Consider the following 18927-nt stretch of genomic DNA (forward strand, 5'->3'; position numbering starts at 1 on the left):
CAATGAAAATGCATGATTACTGCAAATTGTGATTGCAACATTTAGAAAATACTGTTGATGAATCTTGTCATTTGCAGCCACATATAAGAAATCACTACTTTTTTGTTCTATAACTACAACAAACGTATAATCTATTGTGTAGCTTGGAGATTAGGTTTACTGCAAACTGCTAATACCTCATCTTTAATGAAGAATGTGCAACATAAATTAGCTTCAAGTGTAAAACTCAGTATGTCTGACCAAACCTGCCACCTTCACTATTTCTATCACCCAGAATGGCTGTTTGAAAAAAAAGGATAGAACTTGTCCCAGGATCAGTGAGTGAGGTGAGGGGACATGTCATACCTGTGTGCGAGTGGCATCTCGAGTCTTGGCTGTGGGTGCATGGATTACGGTTGTGGGCATGGACAACAGAGTGGAGGATGGAATGAAAAGAGGCGTGGACAAGTGGTCCAAGGGGTCACCATCCAGCCAACGCTGAAGCTGCTCCATGCTCCTGCAGACAGTAGTGCGTGTTAGACATGACACACACATGGATTCTTTTTGGCGAATACAGTTCCAAGGACTCTTTCTTTGTGTGCTCGAACTCTATGCCAAATTTATTAACACCGCATTACCAATGACGCAAGTAAAAAATGTGCTAAAAATCCTAATGTTGGTCTATAAACTAAACATTGGCAGTGAGCTACTGTATATCTGAACTATATCATTGAATACATTATCAAAAGAGTTTGTCAGGGAACAGTGCAACCAAAGACTAGAGCTTTCTATGTATTTTTGATAGGGTTATTCATTTTTTTATTCATATACAGCTCCTCTTTCAAAATGGTGTATTCTACAAAACTCTAGATGCAATGAAAGCTTTTAACAGCAGTGCTGTAGCTGTACCTGTTGCTCTCAGCCTTCTCCTCCTCTAAGCTCTGGAGGACTTTGTGGGCCAGCAGCTCTTGCGCCGTGGGAGTGTGTGTGATGTCCAGCGGAGCTGTCGGGGCCTCGAGAGGTTCCATCAGACTGTGGAACAACCTCTGTCTGAGGGACAGACTGCTGGGCGTGGCACAAGCAGCTGCACTCGCCCTGAGGATGGAGGAGGATGGAGGAGGGAGACGGAGAGAAATTGGAAAAAGGAGAGAGCAATGGAGGAGTCCTGATTGGATTGTGTAGCTGCAAGGCCGTGATGATGTGACTTGTACTTGCTTATATGTTCTTTGAAAACAATGAGCACCTTCAGTAATGTCTCATTCAAACTTGAGTGACAGGGAAAGGAAGTCGAAGTTGGTTTATACGTAAGATGCAACTTTTGAAATAAATAAGTACAACGTACATTATCTATAATGTACATTATCGTGTCTGTCTATAATAACAATGTAATTTCCCCTGATTGACTGAAATGTGGGTGAAACACACCAGCCACCCATAGCACATATTGGATGTGCACACACTGGTGTGTTTTGCCCTTTATACCATCTGCTCGCAGTGACCTTAAGTGAGGTGAGGTTAGCGACCACAGGAAGTAGTAGTAGGAACTGTGAAGCTGAACTTGAAAGCTACTGCCCTCTCAAAATCGTAGATTAACGTTGACATAGCAATGTTTTATTTTAACTGCAGACTGGCTGTATTATGTGTTTGCTTCCATCATATGCTGCTTTCAAAACATGTGGTGGAAGAGATTTTAGAGATCAGCATCTCGTCAGGTTTGTGCAAAAACCAACATAATGTTAGACACTGTATTTAACACACACATTTTCAAGTTAGAAATGCAAAATCAATGGTACAAAATTAAACAGTAAAATTCTTGATTTTCTTTCCGTATTGTACAAACCTAGACTTTAATACAAGCAAAAAAAAATAAAAAAATAGGACACACACGGTTGCAACCAGTCAGTCTGACCTCAACAGAGTAAAAGATGAGAAATTCAAAACAGAGTGAACTCAGTATGCCACAGACTGCCATGAACGAGCTCAGCGAATAAGTCAAAGTAGTCTCTCGCTGCAGGCAGGTTTGCTTGTCCTCAGTTTTCAAACATTCGATAAAAGATTTTCCTTCAAGAGTTCATTAGTCATCAACAATGCTCAGCAGACCACTCAGCTTCAGTCTGCAGGCCAGTTCTTCCTCTTGGCTCGCCAAAATCTGTCGCTCCAGCTCCTTCAGTCGCCATTCCATAGATACGGGCGTGGTTTTAGGCCTGTCAGCTTTGTCCAACAGATCAGGCTCTGGCTCCTGGACGGTCAAAACAATGAAAATGCATGATTACTGCAAATTGTGATTGCAACATTTAGAAAATACTGTTGATGAATCTTGTCATTTGCAGCCACATATAAGAAATCACTACTTTTTTTGTTCTATAACTACAACAAACGTATAATCTATTGTGTAGCTTGGAGATTAGGTTTACTGCAAACTGCTAATACCTCATCTTTAATGAAGAATGTGCAACGCAAATTAGCTTCAAGTGTAAAACTCAGTATGTCTGACCAAACCTGCCACCTTCACTATTTCTATCACCCAGAATGGCTGTTTGAAAAAAAAGGATAGAACTTGTCCCAGGATCAGTGAGTGAGGTGAGGGGACATGTCATACCTGTGTGCGAGTGGCATCTTGAGTCTTGGCTGTGGGTGCATGGATTACCGTTGTGGGCATGGACAACAGAGTGGAGGATGGAATGAAAAGAGGCGTGGACAAGTGGTCCAAGGGGTCACCATCCAGCCAACGCTGAAGCTGCTCCATGCTCCTGCAGACAGTAGTGCGTGTTAGACATGACACACACATATTGTGGATTCTTTTTGGCGAATACAGTTCCAAGGACTCTTTCTTTGTGTGGTCGAACTCTATGCCAAATTTATTAACACCGCATTACCAATGACGCAAGTAAAAAATGTGCTAAAAATCCTAATGTTGGTCTATAAACTAAACATTGGCAGTGAGCTACTGTATATCTGAACTATATCATTGAATACATTATCAAAAGAGTTTGTCAGGGAACAGTGCAACCAAAGACTAGAGCTTTCTATCTATTTTTGATAGGGTTATTCATTTTTTTATTCATATACAGCTCCTCTTTCAAAATGGTGTATTCTACAAAACTCTAGATGCAATGAAAGCTTTTAACAGCAGTGCTGTAGCTGTACCTGTTGCTCTCAGCCTTCTCCTCCTCTAAGCTCTGGAGGACTTTGTGGGCCAGCAGCTCTTGCGCCGTGGGAGTGTGTGTGATGTCCAGCGGAGCTGTCGGGGCCTCGAGAGGTTCCATCAGACTGTGGAACAACCTCTGTCTGAGGGACAGACTGCTGGGCGTGGCACAAGCAGCTGCACTCGCCCTGAGGATGGAGGAGGGAGACGGAGAGAAATTGGAAAAAGGAGAGAGCAATGGAGGAGTCCTGATTGGATTGTGTAGCTGCAAGGCCGTGATGATGTGACTTGTACTTGCTTATATGTTCTTTGAAAACAATGAGCACCTTCAGTAATGTCTCATTCAAACTTGAGTGACAGGGAAAGGAAGTCGAAGTTGGTTTATACGTAAGATGCAACTTTTGAAATAAATAAGTACAACGTACATTATCTATAATGTACATTATCGTGTCTGTCTATAATAATGTAATTTCCCCTGATTGACTGAAATGTGGGTGAAACACACCAGCCACCCATAGCACATATTGGATGTGCACACACTGGTGTGTTTTGCCCTTTATACCATCTGCTCGCAGTGACCTTAAGTGAGGTGAGGTTAGCGACCACAGGAAGTAGTAGTAGGAACTGTGAAGCTGAACTTCGGAAAGCTACTGCCCTCTCAAAATCGTAGATTAACGTTGACATAGCAATGTTTTATTTTAACTGCAGACTGGCTGTATTATGTGTTTGCTTCCATCATATGCTGCTTTCAAAACATGTGGTGGAATTACAGATGTCAGTTGCTTTACAACGACTAAATCTCATTAAAATGATAAATGTTGCAGCAGTAACTTGACCAATTAAGGGTTTAAGAGGATTTCAATACACACTGAACTGCCTTGAGGTGACAAGTTGCATACAGCAGTTTTAAATTAAAAGTCTAAAAGACTGATTAAACTTTTTGGGGGGCTTTTTGGACCTTCTTACCCTTCCTTCTCTTGCTGCTTTTCCCTGTGGGTTTGTCGGATGGCCTGGGTCCATTCCTCGGGTGGCTGGAAACACTTCAGTGCCTCTGTGGGGAAGTAAACCAGGATCTCCCCATCCTCTGTCACAGCATCTTAAACAACAACACAACCAAATAATTACATACTGTAATACAAGTCATCAGTAGGTTCATGTGGAAAACACAGTAAAATATCCTTCCCCAACAATGTCCTCACCTTCACAGACAGCTGGTCCAGGGATCTGCCAGTCTTTCAGCTTGTGGTCTATGCAAATCACCAGAATATCGTCCCAAGGAATCCGACTGAAGGCAGGCCACGCATTTTCGTCTCCATTGCCCCGATTGCTCATGGTTACCTTGGATCTGGGGGTTTGGGTACGGGGACCCTTTAGCCTGACCCTTTCCAGAAGGTTTTCCAGCCGTGACATTAGCAGAGGCTGACTGCGGGGCGAGACTGGGATCTGAGCAGCGTAGTGAAAGATGGAGGAGCAGAGCTCAGACCACGAGTCTAGAGAGAGAGGGAAAAATAAAGGAAGTGAGGAAGGAGAAGGAAGTCTAATACATGAATTATTGGTTTCTTGTTCACTTCTTTGTGTGCAAAAATGACATCTCAGTCACTGACCTGTGGCAGATAGCTGCTCCCACTGTGGCAGCTGCAGGCTCAGGATGGCTTTGCGTAGCCAGGCCAGGTGCTGGGAAGAGTTCCAGCCCAAATGAGGGACAAAATCACGGGTATCAGGCAGGTAGAACTCGCCCGGCGGCCACGAGAGTCTGCTGAGCTCCTGGGACGATACTTTGTCAGCAATGTGAGCCAGGACGGCGTTGTACAGCTGGATGACAGGCGCAGGCCCCTGGGAAGGACGAGATGCAGCGGCCCGCTCCTGACGGTGGGCGTAAACTCTGGGACTGAACTCACGACTCAAACTGGCCTCTACGAGCTGCACCAGGGTCTGGCAGGAGAGTGGGAAGGGTGGTGGAGCACGGGCAAGCAGCCAACGCATAGCCCGGCTTAGCTAGAGACACACAACAGGACAGGTGGGAGAGAAATTGAAGAAGGTTGATGGCCATAAAGACTTAGAAGAAAAATGTTTCAAACAATCTCTATCTATGCTGTGGGCGTTTTAGCCTCTTTTAATGAAGTTTTATAACTTTAATGTTTTGGTTCAGTCTCACCGCTCTCATCAGCATTTTTAGCACCAGCAGGCAGCTGTTTTAAGCAAAAACGCTCTAAAAACCTATTGTACGATACCTAACCATGGCAGATAGACAAAGTTAGCAGCTAACTAGTGGAGCATTTAGCAGCTAAAAAGACATATTTCTTGGAGCCCAAAAACGGAGCTAAAGAGTGAATATTGGACTTACTTTTGCCTGCTGAGCAGGTAGCATACAGTGGCTTTTTAGAGCTTTTTCGCTGACAACAACTACCACCTGTGGCTGAAAATGATGCTATGAGAGCGGTGAGAGTGAACCAAAACATCAACGCTGCGGGCCGGACAGCTGAACAATGAGATGAAGCTGCTATAAAGCTCCGTAAAGCTGAGGGGAACTGCAGATTCAGGTGATAATTCTCTGTAGGTTCATCACTATGAGCGACGGCTTTCACATTGTTACATTGTTTTCACTTTATAATTTGATACATTGTTATTATAAAAACATACTCAGTATTTCTATCAAACACAGTCCTGCTCGTGAAAGTGAAGGACATTAAACACAAATGACAAAAAAAAAAAAGTGCAAAAGTGTGGTGTTAGTTTCTATGCATGTGTATGTGGAGCACCTGTTTGGATCCCTGTAGGTCACTTGTGGTCTCTGGTATGAAGAAGAATGTGTACTCCGATATCAGGCCTTCCTTGACCAGTGTGTGCAGCATCAGGGCTGAGGGACAAGGCACGTTTTGTCCAGATTAATTCAGCTACTGTTCCATGAATAACTTCCTTAATAACCTGCTTTTTATCAATGGCTATTTGAATAACCAGGTTGTGTTCATACTAAATGGACTGAATTTATAAAGTGCTTTACAACACACGCCAACATTCACACACATTCATACATGCCATGCAAGGTGCCAACCTGCTCATCAGGAGATCGAACCAGGAAGCTTCCGATTACTAGACGACCACTCTACCATAGTGACCGTTACTTTAGTCTTAGAGAATACCAACTACAGTATTTATGTCATTATTACTGTTATTAATTACCTTCTTCAAGTTTCTGTGTGTCACCAGTGCCACCATCAGGCCCTGGCACCAGAATGACCAGAGGCAGCGGGCAGTGCCAGGTGCTGGCTTGCTGTAGCTGTTTGAGCTGAAGCAGGGCTGACAGCAGAGGTACATCCTGCTCCTCGTGCCCGGACTCGACGATGGGCATGGCGGGGAGCAACGTGATCAGAGCTCCTGTCCCATGGAGCTCACAGGACTCCTCCATTTTGGACAGGTTGTCATCGGTCAGAGGGCCTCGGGACGCCTGGGAGACCCCACCAAGAAGACTGGTCAGAAAACGCCATTTTACACAGTGCCAAGGCACGTCAAATAATATTTTCATCTACCTAAATAACAAATGTATAAAAATAGAGCAGAAACTGATTTATTAATAGCAACCTGGGTTATTAATAAGTCTAGATATATAGTGAAGCATATATAGTGTTCGGAAGCTTTGCTGATGAATACCACTAACTCAACAATAACTTCACAAAGTGCTGAGATTTCCGTCTTTTAAAACCAGCTGTTAGCATTTAATCTAAACATGACTTTTATTACTTTTGTCAATTACAGGTCAGTGTAAGAGTTGCTGTGGTCAAACATTCACAACTGTTGAAAAAAACGCATATTTCCCGGACTTTCTTCGAGTAACGTAAAAAGTTGGATCCAAACAGCAATCACGTTACTGTTTGTCATGACTGAAACATGGGTAACTTTTTCTTAATTTTGATTGGGTATATAAAACATGACTGGTCATTAATCTTATGGTGCATCATAAGAAAATAACTCAAGTAAATGCTCAAAACTCAGTTTTTAATATATATTACATATATTTATAATTTTTATCTTTGAATTTTAATCCTTTTTATTTCTTTTTCTAATTCTTATTTTTACTCTGATTCTAATTATTAATCTTTATTGCACAGTAGCCTTTTAGCTCAGCCCTAAGAGTATGCCACGCTGCATTTCACCGCACATATTGAATGAGCATGTGACAAATAAAACCTCTGAGATCTGAAACTCTGTCAAGTCATTCACTTATACGTATATACTGTATATTCTAACCATAGATGAGCCCTGTTGAATAAACACTGTCTCACAAACGTGCATTCCTTTTTAAGCATTTGACTGCAGTCATCCACATAAGCTGCAGTCTGATCTTACCCTGACACTGATGTGGACTTTGTGAGTGCGTTGTCCTTTATCCTGGAGTGTGTTGGTGACACAGAGAGTCTGCAGTGTGCCATCTAGCTGCTCCTCCCCCTCCTCCCCCTTGCCACCACCAAATTTCACCTCCAGCCAGTCTGACAGGATCCTGCAGACAGGAGAGGACACACTCAGTGAAAGGTTCAGTGAACACTGGGATCCTTCAATGAGGAGAAATTCAATGAAATCTTAAAGGAAATCGAACATCCGCCTGTAACAACTGCTGTTATTGTCGGAGACCTGTCGTCATACTGAAGTGCAGCTGCTTACCTGTCTGCCAGGCTGGCCACACTCTCGTGGTCGCTAGGTAAGAGGAGAACAGCCTTCCAGAAGATTCGGTCAGGTGGGTTGGGTATATTTTCTGTCACCAGTGCCGGCAGGTCGAGTGGTGCCCACACTGTCTCACTGAGAGAAACACCAAAAAGGAGGTCAGAATGCTGCTTCGTGACGTGGACCAGTGACTGAACAAACATACTCATGACTTACTCGAGCAGCTGCTGATAGTAGTAGTGGACTCTCATCTGGTGGATCACTTCTTGTCTCATTTTCAACAACCTTAACAAAATACAAAGTTTCATACTTACTGGAGCAGTAAAGTGACATTTGTTTCAAGGTTGACAAAGATAGTAAACTAAAAACAAAAGTGATTTAGCCATAGATGGCTGCAAATATCTAACCAAACAAAACACATCATGTGCTGTAAATAATATAATAATGCAGTGACAAATATGGTGATATACCATATTTTCATTCAATCAATCCTCATTTGCATTCCAAACACACACTTGGAAAACAACACTGATTGGAGATGAACATACCTGGTGCTGGAGAGGGCCAGCGTGCCGGCGTTTCCCAGGTTGACCAGGCCACGGGCCAGATCTGCTATGGAGGGCTGTGCAGGGGCGCTGGGAGCCAGAGCCTTCAGTTTGAATCGAGGGTCCACACAGCAAGGAGCTGCAGGGAAACCTCTCATCTGTCTCTTCAGCTGTCGACGGACTGCTACCACATCACGCCACCTGGTGGTACAGATGAGAGGACAAAAGAAGAAACAGATAATAAATTGTAAAAAGGATATTTAAACTACAGTCTACTAGAGTTAGAATGTTATCCCGGTGCGTCAGATTGATGTTGGCCTCTTATCTTAGTCTGAATATTTCTCTGGCTTTTCACATTTTCTTACCTTTTGATGTACTTGTGGATACGTTGCAGCTCAGCTTCAAGGATGTCTTCAACCAACAGAGCGATGTCTGCATTCAAAGTCTCCTCAACTAGACTGGTACAGACCTGCTCTGTGCATTTAGCCACACGGTCTGCTTTCTCATTCACTGCCCGTCTGAAAAAGGAACAAAAAAAGTGTCAATTTAAATTTAGTGAAAAGTGTGCCACTCAAAGACATTGTGTTTCATGATATTCCTCTTGAATTCCAGCATTTAATTTTAATTTTAAGTAGTCTTGTTAATTATGTAACTTCACAATGCTTGCTCATGGTGGGATTTGTTGGGTCTCTGTAAATAATATTATAAAGAGTACGGTCTAGACCTGCTCCATAGGAAAAGTGCAATGAGATAACTTCTGTTATGAATTGGCGCTATATAAAATAAAATTGAATATCAGATCAGATTAGAATTTAGAGTTTTAAAGCCTTACTGGATTTCAGAGGAGGCGGTCTCCTTGATGGTCTCATCTAAAACTTGGTGGATGATCTCTGAGCAGAGAGAGAAGCTGAACTGAACCAGGAAGGCCTCGTGCTCCTGCCTCCTCCTGGGAAAAAGAAAAGAGATGTGGGTGAGTTGTGGCATATAAGGCTACTTTAAATTGGCAGGGTACTGTGATTATATTAAGTATTAAGTTGCTTCACAGCGGTTTTAGCACCTTAGATTTATTTTTTACTTTATTATATCTGTTTGAAAGAACATGACGCTGTGAAATGAAATCTGCTCACAAGGTGAATTACAACTATTTCTTATGGAAAATAAAAGAATTGGGCAGCCCTACTCTGGATGTCACAATCTAAAAGGAACGCTTTGTTGACGATTTACAAATATGCTTGAATAAATGGATGAATGAACCTTTTTTTAACCTCTACATGACATAAAAAACTCACAGAGCTAACAAAGATTATTTTGAGTCCTGTGTTTGGGGTCAGGGCAGAAGATGCTTTTCCCTTTCTGAACCAAGCTGAGTGTCATGATAGAATACAGTGTGCTATAATCAACAGGTCATTATCAGGCTGCCCTTGACAGTCAGTACACCAACCTGGCTTCTTCAAGCTTGCGTTTCTCTTCAGCAACACGCTCCCGTTCCAGCTTGATCTCGGAGGAGGACATCTCCTGCAGCATCTGTCCCAACACCTCACTCACCAGTGACTCCGCCTGCACACTGCTCTCCCTGCAGAACCAAAGGCCAAAGTTAGTCGTCATACACACACTGTAACCAAATAAATGAATGATAACTGTAAAGAAGTGAAGTAAAGGTAACACGTGATTTAGATGTAGCTGGTAAAGAAAAGCTGGACGGATGGATCACTTGAACTTACGCTAGAGCTGTTGTGGCATAGCCGGCTCCAGCATCGGCTACCTCCCTCACTGCTGCTTCAACCACCTCTTCGATCACACAGTCTAGTACAGCCATAACGTCCTGCAGCAGGGAACAAAAACAGCCCCGTTACTGTCATGCGCACACTGAAAACAAAAGGACAGCCAGTTCAGTGTTGCTTTAATGAGCTGTAATTAATACAGACTGAGCCCTTTTATCCTTTTTGGTTTATTGTTGTATTATATTCAAGGCTGCAACTAATTGCAACTAATAGTCATTTTCATTATCAATTAATCTGCTGATTCTTTTCTCGATTATTCGAAATGTCAGAAAATAGTTAAAAATGGCCAACTTCTACTGAAGTACAAGGTGCCATCTTCAGATGACTTGTTTTGTCTGTCCAACAGCCCCAGACCCCAAAACATTTATTTTACAATCACATAAGCTGAAGCCATGAAAATGTTTGGCATTTTTGCAAGAAAATATGAGTCAAATGATTAAACGATTATAAAAAATACTTTCCAATACATTTTCTGTCGGATTGATTAATCTATGAATTGCTTCAGCTCTAGTTAGATTTTGATTTAAGACTTAACCTTAACAGATATATTGCAGTTGGCATTTTAAATGTTCGGGACATTTAAAACAGCTCAGGATAAAGACAAATTCCTACACAGCGGCGGAAGACGTATTCAGTAAAAGCAACAATACCTCAATAAAAACAACAAATACCTTACAATAAAAGCCCTGCATTCAAAATTTTACTTAAGTAAAAGTACAGAAGTATTGTCAGTAAAATGTACTTAAAATATGAAGTCTTTAGAAAGGTTACTTTTTGTTTGTTTTAGAGTGTTATATGATGTTAAACTATTGGATTATTATTGCAGATGCATTAATTGCTTACACTTTAAATGTGGCTGGTCTGCAAAATAACGACAGCTGTCAGAAAAATGTACTGAGTAAAAAGTGCCGTATTTCCCTCGAGTAGCATAAAAATGAAACACTCAAGTTTAATTACTTCATGTACCTAGTAAATGTACTCAGTTACTTCCCACCACTGTTGCTACATCACCAAATTTACAAGACACCATCAGTAAGGAATACAAGGATCAGAGCGGAGGTACTGTAACTATATTGTGGTGGCTACAAAATAATCATGTGCTGGAGAAACGCCGGGAAAATAATTACAACTACGGTGCGGGCAATTCAGTGAGAATGAATTAGTTCTCTAAGCGGGACATCTAATGTGGTCTGAGATACAGGGCCGAGAGATCTTGCCCACCTCATTGCTGAACACCGGCTGAGGTTTGGGTGGAGGTGATGGCGGTTTGACAGGCTGAGGTTGAGATATCGGCTGGAACAGCTGCTGGGCGTCTGCCGGGCGGGCCGAGCTGTGGTACGGTTCACTGGGCTCTCCCGTCTCATCCGTGACAGCTGGGGGCAACCCAAACACACTGGGCTCGTCTGGAGCCTTGACCGGCACAACCTGTGGTGGCAACTCAACGCTGGCTGGTGCCTTAACCTCCGCCATGGCAGCAATAGCTGAGACAACAAAGACACATTTCAGCTGTTATTATTGAGACGGATTCTCTACATTCTTATAGATAGGATAAGATAAACTTATTTTATTAGAATTCATTTTAAAACGGTTGCCATTAAAAAGATGCAGGCCCTGTCACTATAGAGCTGAAGTGTTTTATTCCTCAGAAAAATCAATTCAGTGGTTCAGATAAGAGGTGAAAATAGTATTGAAAGAAACATCAAGACCTGCAACCCATTTACCAGCTAATCATACAAACGACGCTGTTCAGGTTAGTTTACATGAGACACTATGTCTATTGTTATGCTTAGCAAATGCATGTACTGTAAATGGAGGAATAAAAATTATTTCCCAGGGTTAGGACCAGTTTAATGGAGCCAATACCTTTAAATTGGCTTGGAGTGGGCTCAGCCAGAAGGCCTTCTCCACGGTACTTGTTCTGGGAGTCAAAGCTGCAGACAGGGGCGTGCTGGAGAGGGTTAGGGAGGGGGCCTCCGTTCACCACCTCTCCGATCAACACAGTTTTCTTTGCGAGGATGACATCTGACTTCTTCTGGGACAGAGGCAGGTCTGGCTCCTGATAGGCTATGCGACTCAGCTCTACCACACTGTCAACAATATTTTGTGAAGTTTTCGTTAGACATTTGTACAAAATACTTTAAGCTATAATATTCCACTCTCAGGTGGATAGGGTTTACAATAGCAGTGACTCAGTGATTGTTAACTCTGTTAAGGAGGTTATGTTTTCAGTCCTGTTTGCCTGTCTATGTGCTAATAGCACCATCATGTGGCCTTCTATGAAGACATTTACATTTTTGCTCATAACTTCTTACCTCTGAGGTACAGAATACGTCTTGCCTTGTATAGTGGGGGGCTATAATCAGGTATGGTCCAGTTAAAATATTTTTTCAAAACTTTTTATTATTAAATTAAGCCACTCAAACGTCTAGTAGGCACTCACCCATCGTTGACGTTGAGGCCGTACTGCTGGATGAAGTCAGTTGCCTCTGCAGCGTTGGGGAACATTAACATCCGAACTATGTCCTCAACTGGAAACGCAGTCGATCGTGGACCCACGGTGTGGGCCATGTTCAAGGTCTTCAAGGCCTTAGCTCTGACCTGGGCGCACACACACACACACACACACACACACACACATTTTTGAAAGAACAGAAATATTGAACAACACAAACTTCTGCCTTGACCTGCTCGGTCATGGGAAATTTCCAAACATTATTTGCATTTACTAATTTAATGCCAGCAGTTACAACAGCTGTGTGTGTTACCAGTAGGCATAAAATAGCATTATATATACTAGAGCAGACCCATGTTACACAAACCATGTTTCAGTTGTTTTAGAACTGAAAACTTTTCTCTAACTCTTCTATTTATTTGCATCTCCTTCTCTACTATTGGTATAGTTTTGATATGCAAAAACATTAAAGGGAAAATGGCTATTGCCTGGATTCACCTCACAAACTTAATAAAAAGAGTAAGTGCGCACATATTTTCCAAAGTCCAGGAACACATCCAAATGAGGGAAAACGCTTTAGACAAGTTCAAGGTTTACTCAGTCACATTCATTAATGAAGGCAACAGTTACTAACCTGATTGAAGTATCTGTGTAGGAGGCAGCTGGCGAGGTAGGAGGATCCTTTCACCAGCTTGAAGAAGCGCACAAAGTTGTTGCTGTTGACTGCAGTGAATGCATGCACGGCAAACTTCACCTCGGGGGAATTGCGCACTTCGTCACGGAATTGCTGCACCTCACTGCGTAGACATGAAGTGTGAGGAAGTATTTCTTTACCGTATAGTGAGGCACAAAATGCAGTGAATGCTAACAAACAAAATCACAGCTGAAGATGTATAAAATCATTTCAAAGTGCTTTACATATATTTCAATGACATTTCACCAGCATATTTAATCATTTGTGTATATGTGCTTCAATGGACTGACCGTAGGATGTCACCGTCATTGAGTTTCAGCAGCACGCTGTACTGACGAAACTCTGCCTCCCGGGGGCAGTAGATGTGACGCGTGGCCAGGTCCTGGTACATTTCTTTGAGACTCTGGAGGCACTTCGTCATGTTCTCGTTGTTGATCTTGGCGTCGAAAGATGAGATATGCTCCTGGCAGAGGTGGTGAGCGCAGTGCACATGGAAGCGCGTGCACTTCTCAATCAGCGACACCGTGTATGGGCAGCACAGGTGCTGCTGGGTGATGTCCTGTGGGAATGGCCCGGGATTTGAAATCAGTGTCAAAACACGTGTCATAACTTGTTAAATCGCAACCCCCCCCCCCTCTGCAAAAACATGACAGGACCCAGGAAGTGTGTTGAAACAATGGGTTTGGGCAGGTTGAATTTGTGTGAGCACGCTCATTGACAAAATATTGTTGCTGCAGATTACGCTCACTCTTGTTTAGTTTCTTGATGACATCATGAATATGGGGATAAAATGTAAAAGATTGTTTAACTTTCTATGTTAGACTGATAGAGGAAACATCAGTTTTGTCCACTTGGGTATAAAGAGCAGCACGGATGTATCTTTTACTTTCCACGTGTGTGCATATTTGTCTGTGGTCTGCCAAAGTACTTTAAACGCACATAAGACAATATCAGATAATTCACCTAAACAGGATGCATTTGTGCAGGTAAAATGTTTGCCTGGTACTATCCAATGCTGTGGGCACTGCGTTGCACCTCAAAAAGGGAAGCTTGAGGACAACCAACTCTCTCAAACCAACTTTTTTAAATTCTCACAAGATTTAAGCGTGATTACAGCTGACATTTGAAGAGGGCAGCTCATCTGAAACAGGGTCTTACCTTGCGGATGCCACGGGTCCTGTTCCAGACAAAGTCGTACCAGTCCCGGTAGTTTTCATGGCCCTGGTCCATGATCTGAGTTACGAGATAGTCCATGGTCATGCTGAGCACAGGCAGGGGGCGCAACTCGTGGGGCAGGGGCTCCTCCTGGTCGGCTGATGATCGGCTGTACTCCTTCACGGCTGCTGTGTGTTCCACCTAGTCGGGGACAGGAGATGACAAATTAATTTTTTTTGTCTACAGTGTCCCTCCTGTCTTCGATGAACCTGCAAGCTCCCACTTGCAGAATCATTATTCGTAATTATCCTTTAAGCTACAACATAAATGCATACATTCAATATGCCTGGATAACAGACATGCCAACACTTTACTTTGCATTCCTAAGGTGAAGGGGAGTATAGCAAGTGACCTATGTTGCAAAGCCTCCCACAGATTAAATAAAAAAGTGTCTGAAAAAAAGCCTCTTCTTCAGTCTGAATGTGGAATATAGGCATTAAGGACGTTACCATCTCAGTATCTGGGATGACCTCGAATATGCTCAGCTGTTTCCGTGTTTCCCTCATGTATCTCTCCTTCTCTGGACACATGTCAGGACACGTCCCCACAAACACCTTAGACAGGTCCAGGTCCGTCCTCTTGGGCCGACCTGTGCGGACATATTGCGCACACAGTTAGAATGTCGCTCATGTTTTTAGCCGTGTTAATGGCTGCAACAGATTGGTTTGAGAGGCGGCTTAACCTTGACGCAGGATCTTGTCTCTCTGCTCCAGGAGGCGGTACTTGTCCTCAGCAGTCTCAGCTACCTGGCCAATGAGGTGGAGGAGGGAGGAGGGGACAGGGCGCTCTGAGCTCTGGGCCTCTGTGCTGCTTTCTTTCTGGGGTTCGGTTTCAAACTGCAGAGACTTGGCCAATGACGACTTCTTCACCGGAGAGCTGACACATGAAAAGACACATGTAAAACTGTCACAGGCAGCACTACATTGGTCCACACCTGTTGGATGGAGGCCTTACATCTGAAGTAGTTATAAGATTCATGCAGGTGCGAGTGCTACCTGCGGCTGAGGGTCACCGTGCTGCTGACTGCAGGTGCTCTGAGTACAGGTCTTCTGAGTGGGGAGGAAGCAGCCTTGGACTCCGCGTCCTCCTGACTTTCTCCCTCTGCCTCCTCCTTTCCTGCTGCAGGTCTGCTCCCTTTGTCACCCGGACCTAATGCACAAACAAATAAAAACAACTCAGGATCAATATGGTGACTCGCTGCAAGGAATCAAAGGTAACGTGGAATAAACCGCCCAGAACTCTTTAATCAGTATATAACTGTAAGACCTGATTTATAGTCACTTTTGCTTGTAGGCCTGTACCTCTAAACAGTAATAGCAATACAGCAGAACTTTGCCTGTTGGGTACTAGCAATTATTTCTATATTCATTGAGCTTTTACAGAAATATGCTATATTTACTCTGCTTCTTCCTCTGCCACAAGAGAAGGAGTTCGTGTCTATGCAGGACTTTGCCTTTCTTCTTTGCCTTAGCTGCTGATGCCTGAAAGAGACAATTGAAACAGTTAACAGTGTGAGAAAGCAAAATAATATTGTGAGCTCACTGAAAACTACACATCGTCATCTTTGGCCTGTCTCACGGAGCAGGACTAGTGGGTTAGCTAGCAAACTTTTGGGGATTATTCCTGCCATTAAACTGAGCTCAGTTGAAATGGGAAGTGATGCCACAGACTAACTCTGCAAGGAGTAAAAAAGAGAATAAAAAGTCCAAACAGCTAGTAGTAAAACCAGTGCTCCACTCTGGCTATATAAAACAGGTAGACACTATGAGTAATAGCTCAAATTTACTGTAGCAAATTAAGTGTGCTGAAAAAACAAAGCTAGTTGAGGACCAGATTAGAAGAACGGTTATAACTGCCAGTTTTAGGAGCAGCACAGAGTTAACTCACATGGTGATCAAAGTGTACTATGGCCAGGTTCTTGGCAGGCCGGCAGAAGACCTTACGGACTTTGCCGAAACGACCAAAGTGCTTCTCGATCGTGTCCTTCTTGTTGAGGGCTGAAGGCACATTCCTGCACTGGATGGTGGTGCAGTCTGTGGGAGACATGCCGCTCAGGCTCTCTGAGCTTTCCCTGCGTACGGCACGTTTCACAGGGGTTGTGGTTTCGAGCTTCGGGTCTGAGGCTTTTGCTGGGTCTAGAGAGGGATGATGAGTAATAGGCAGACAACAGGATGATAATGCAATCCACTATTTTAATTCATTTACATAAAATTCAGCAGGATGAAGATTTCTGTCTGGGTTTCTGCACTTCATCAAAACCCAAAAAACTATGATTTTCATAGAAGAAGTAGAGGGGAAAAAAATTGACCCATGCATATTTCATGTTGCCATATTTCAGGCAAACAAGTCATTTAAGTGTGATTTTATCATGTAGAGTTGCTTTTCATAGTGCAGATAGGTTTCAGAAATTCGTAATGTGGTAGTGCGTATGATTTGTACGTCTCACCTGACTTTTCAGCTTTTTCCAACACATCCCTGGTCAGTGCTTGTGCTGTGGGTGGTGTAGCAGGTAGGTCGTCACCCTGAGCTTGGACGTCTTCCCTCTCTGTCTCCTCCCACGTTAGTGCTTGCTGCGGAGTCTCCCTTGTGGCCTCTCGCCTCACTGGGTTAGCGCCATCTTTACGAATACTGCTTAGCGCTCTACCGAATAAGCCTCCTGGTGGGCCGCGGGACCTCATTAGGGGCCTCTTTGAGGGATGCCTTGGTGAATCTGTTTCTGCTGGAACATCCTCCTCTGTGGCACGCTTCTCTGGGCCAGTGCTGGGGGCCGCTGGATCTTCCTTGCGCTTGGTGCCTTTGCTAAATCGTGCAAATACATTTGTGTCCCCTAGACCCTCAAGCTGGCTCCCTTTCTCATCTGTACTAGTCTCTGCTTTAGCTTTGGTGTCACCAAAAGCTGAGGGCTGACCAAAATTAGTTCCTCCAAAAAGGGGTGTTGCCTGGGGTGGGGGGGCTTTGGCTGAAAAACTGAAAGATGACGGGGTGGTGGGCTGGGTGGTGGAGGCGTTAGTGCTGGAGCTGGAGGGGGCGGCTGGCTGGGAAAAGGTGAACTGCAGAGTGTTGGAAGGGCCGCTGCTATTGCCAGTTGTTGGTGGATTGTTTTGAGCAGAAATAGAGGGGGCAGCCGCCGGCTGTGAGAAGCTGAAGCCCAGCGGCCCAGACTTAGCACCAGTCAATAGAGAGAAGCCAGTGGTGGTGGTGGTGGTGGTGTTGCTCATGGTACTGGAGCTTGTCTGGGACCCACTGCTGCCAAAAGGTGAGCTAGACATTGAAGTAGTTTGAGGATTGGCAGGCTCAGGGCTGGCACTGAAGATGGGTTTGAACAGTGCCTCATTAGCCGGCTTGAAACTGAACTTGGATGTTGCGAAGCCTCTGCTCTGGGTCACACTCTGAGCTGTGCCAAATACACTGGTGGTGACACTGGTAGATGATGGCTGTCCAAACACAGACTGTCCAAAACCCAGTTGCTGAGGTTGCCCTAAGGCAGTGGTGGAGCCAGAAGCCATCTGGGAGTTACCAAACCCAGAAGGCTGTTGGCCAAACCCTGGTGGCTGTTCGCCAAATCCCGGGGTCTGCTGGCCAAATCCTGGAGTCTGTCCAAATGCAGATGGCTGCCCGAATGTAGGTGTCTGCCCAAAGACTGAACTCTGGTTCGGTCCACTAGTCTGTCCAAAAGCTGGTGCGGTGCTACTACCAAAGCCTGAGCTGCTCATTGCTAATGATGGCTGTCCAAATGCTGGAGCATGGCTTATTGTAGGCAGCGAGGGGGGCTGTGTAAAGGCAGGGGCCTGTCCAAAGATGGTATTTCCATGAGGAGGGGGCTGATTTAAGACAGATTGCTGTGCAAACGCTGAAGGTTGATAAAACCCCATAGTTTGGGGCTGATTGCTAGAACTTTGTTGTCCAAATGACTGGAACAAACCAGTCTTCAAAGTGTTGCTTGGGGCTTGGAAAGCTCCACCTTGTGGACTACCAAACGGATTGGATGATGGATTCATGGCGCAAATGTTAGCTGATGTTTAGTATCCTTGGTTATTTGTTGAAGGAAATGTTTCTTATCCAGACATTCAAGCAGCAAAAATCTGTAACACTGCTCCGATCTCTCGAGTTGTTCGGTGTAACACCCTATCACGTTAAAAGTCAACAGAACATTATGAAGACAGGAACGAATAAAAATGCATGGCTCGGCCGCTAGCATAAGCTAACACCACAATCATTATCAAAGTTAGCTTAGCAAAGTTTGTGTTGTTGCTCTTAAAGTTGTTATATTGACACTACAAAAGTCATCAGGAAATACTCCTAAACTATACAACTCTGATACGAAAAAAATCTCACCTTTCACAGTTTGAGTTTGCTATGTTGTTTTTTTGGTTCAGTTCAAACACATTCTCCCACTTCCGGTCCGACAAATCTTTTGGTCCCCGCTCAATGCCGTTCCGCGATTGCCAACGTTTCCGCCG

The 18927-nt window shown here is 43.9% G+C and overlaps 1 protein-coding gene across 1 annotated transcript; it reads right to left on the reverse strand.

The window, feature by feature from the left end:
* Positions 1-1662: 1662 nt before the first annotated feature.
* On the reverse strand, positions 1663-18493 carry LOC122885010 (minichromosome maintenance complex component 3 associated protein). The gene is made up of 28 exons (XM_044215547.1): positions 16914-18493; positions 16355-16602; positions 15867-15948; positions 15463-15616; positions 15150-15343; positions 14917-15056; positions 14411-14608; positions 13543-13811; positions 13193-13355; positions 12547-12704; positions 11970-12193; positions 11328-11587; positions 10047-10147; positions 9767-9898; positions 9158-9271; positions 8691-8843; positions 8329-8526; positions 7997-8065; positions 7781-7915; positions 7469-7619; positions 6305-6569; positions 5884-5981; positions 4729-5119; positions 4324-4614; positions 4091-4220; positions 3127-3312; positions 2579-2729; positions 1663-2218 (listed from the first exon to the last, which is right to left on the reverse strand). The coding sequence occupies exons 1-28, from the start codon at positions 18463-18465 to the stop codon at positions 2054-2056; spliced, it is 6372 nt and encodes a 2123-aa protein (XP_044071482.1). The 5' UTR covers positions 18466-18493; the 3' UTR covers positions 1663-2053.
* Between the last annotated feature and the right edge of the window lie 434 nt (positions 18494-18927).

The sequence above is a fragment of the Siniperca chuatsi genome, linkage group LG12 (genome assembly GCF_020085105.1).
Source record: "Siniperca chuatsi isolate FFG_IHB_CAS linkage group LG12, ASM2008510v1, whole genome shotgun sequence".
In the NCBI taxonomy this organism is placed as follows: domain Eukaryota; kingdom Metazoa; phylum Chordata; class Actinopteri; order Centrarchiformes; family Sinipercidae; genus Siniperca; species Siniperca chuatsi.

Excerpts from the sequence above, each read along its gene's own strand:
- LOC122885010 (XM_044215547.1), bottom strand. The coding sequence starts at position 18,465 with ATGAATCCATCATCCAATCCGTTTGGTAGTCCACAAGGTGGAGCTTTC. Across the intron at positions 5,982-6,304 it reads CACACAGAAACTTGAAGAAG|CCCTGATGCTGCACACACTG; the intron begins GTAATTAATAAC and ends CTTGTCCCTCAG. Across the intron at positions 4,615-4,728 it reads GGAGCAGCTATCTGCCACAG|ACTCGTGGTCTGAGCTCTGC; the intron begins GTCAGTGACTGA and ends CTCTCTCTCTAG.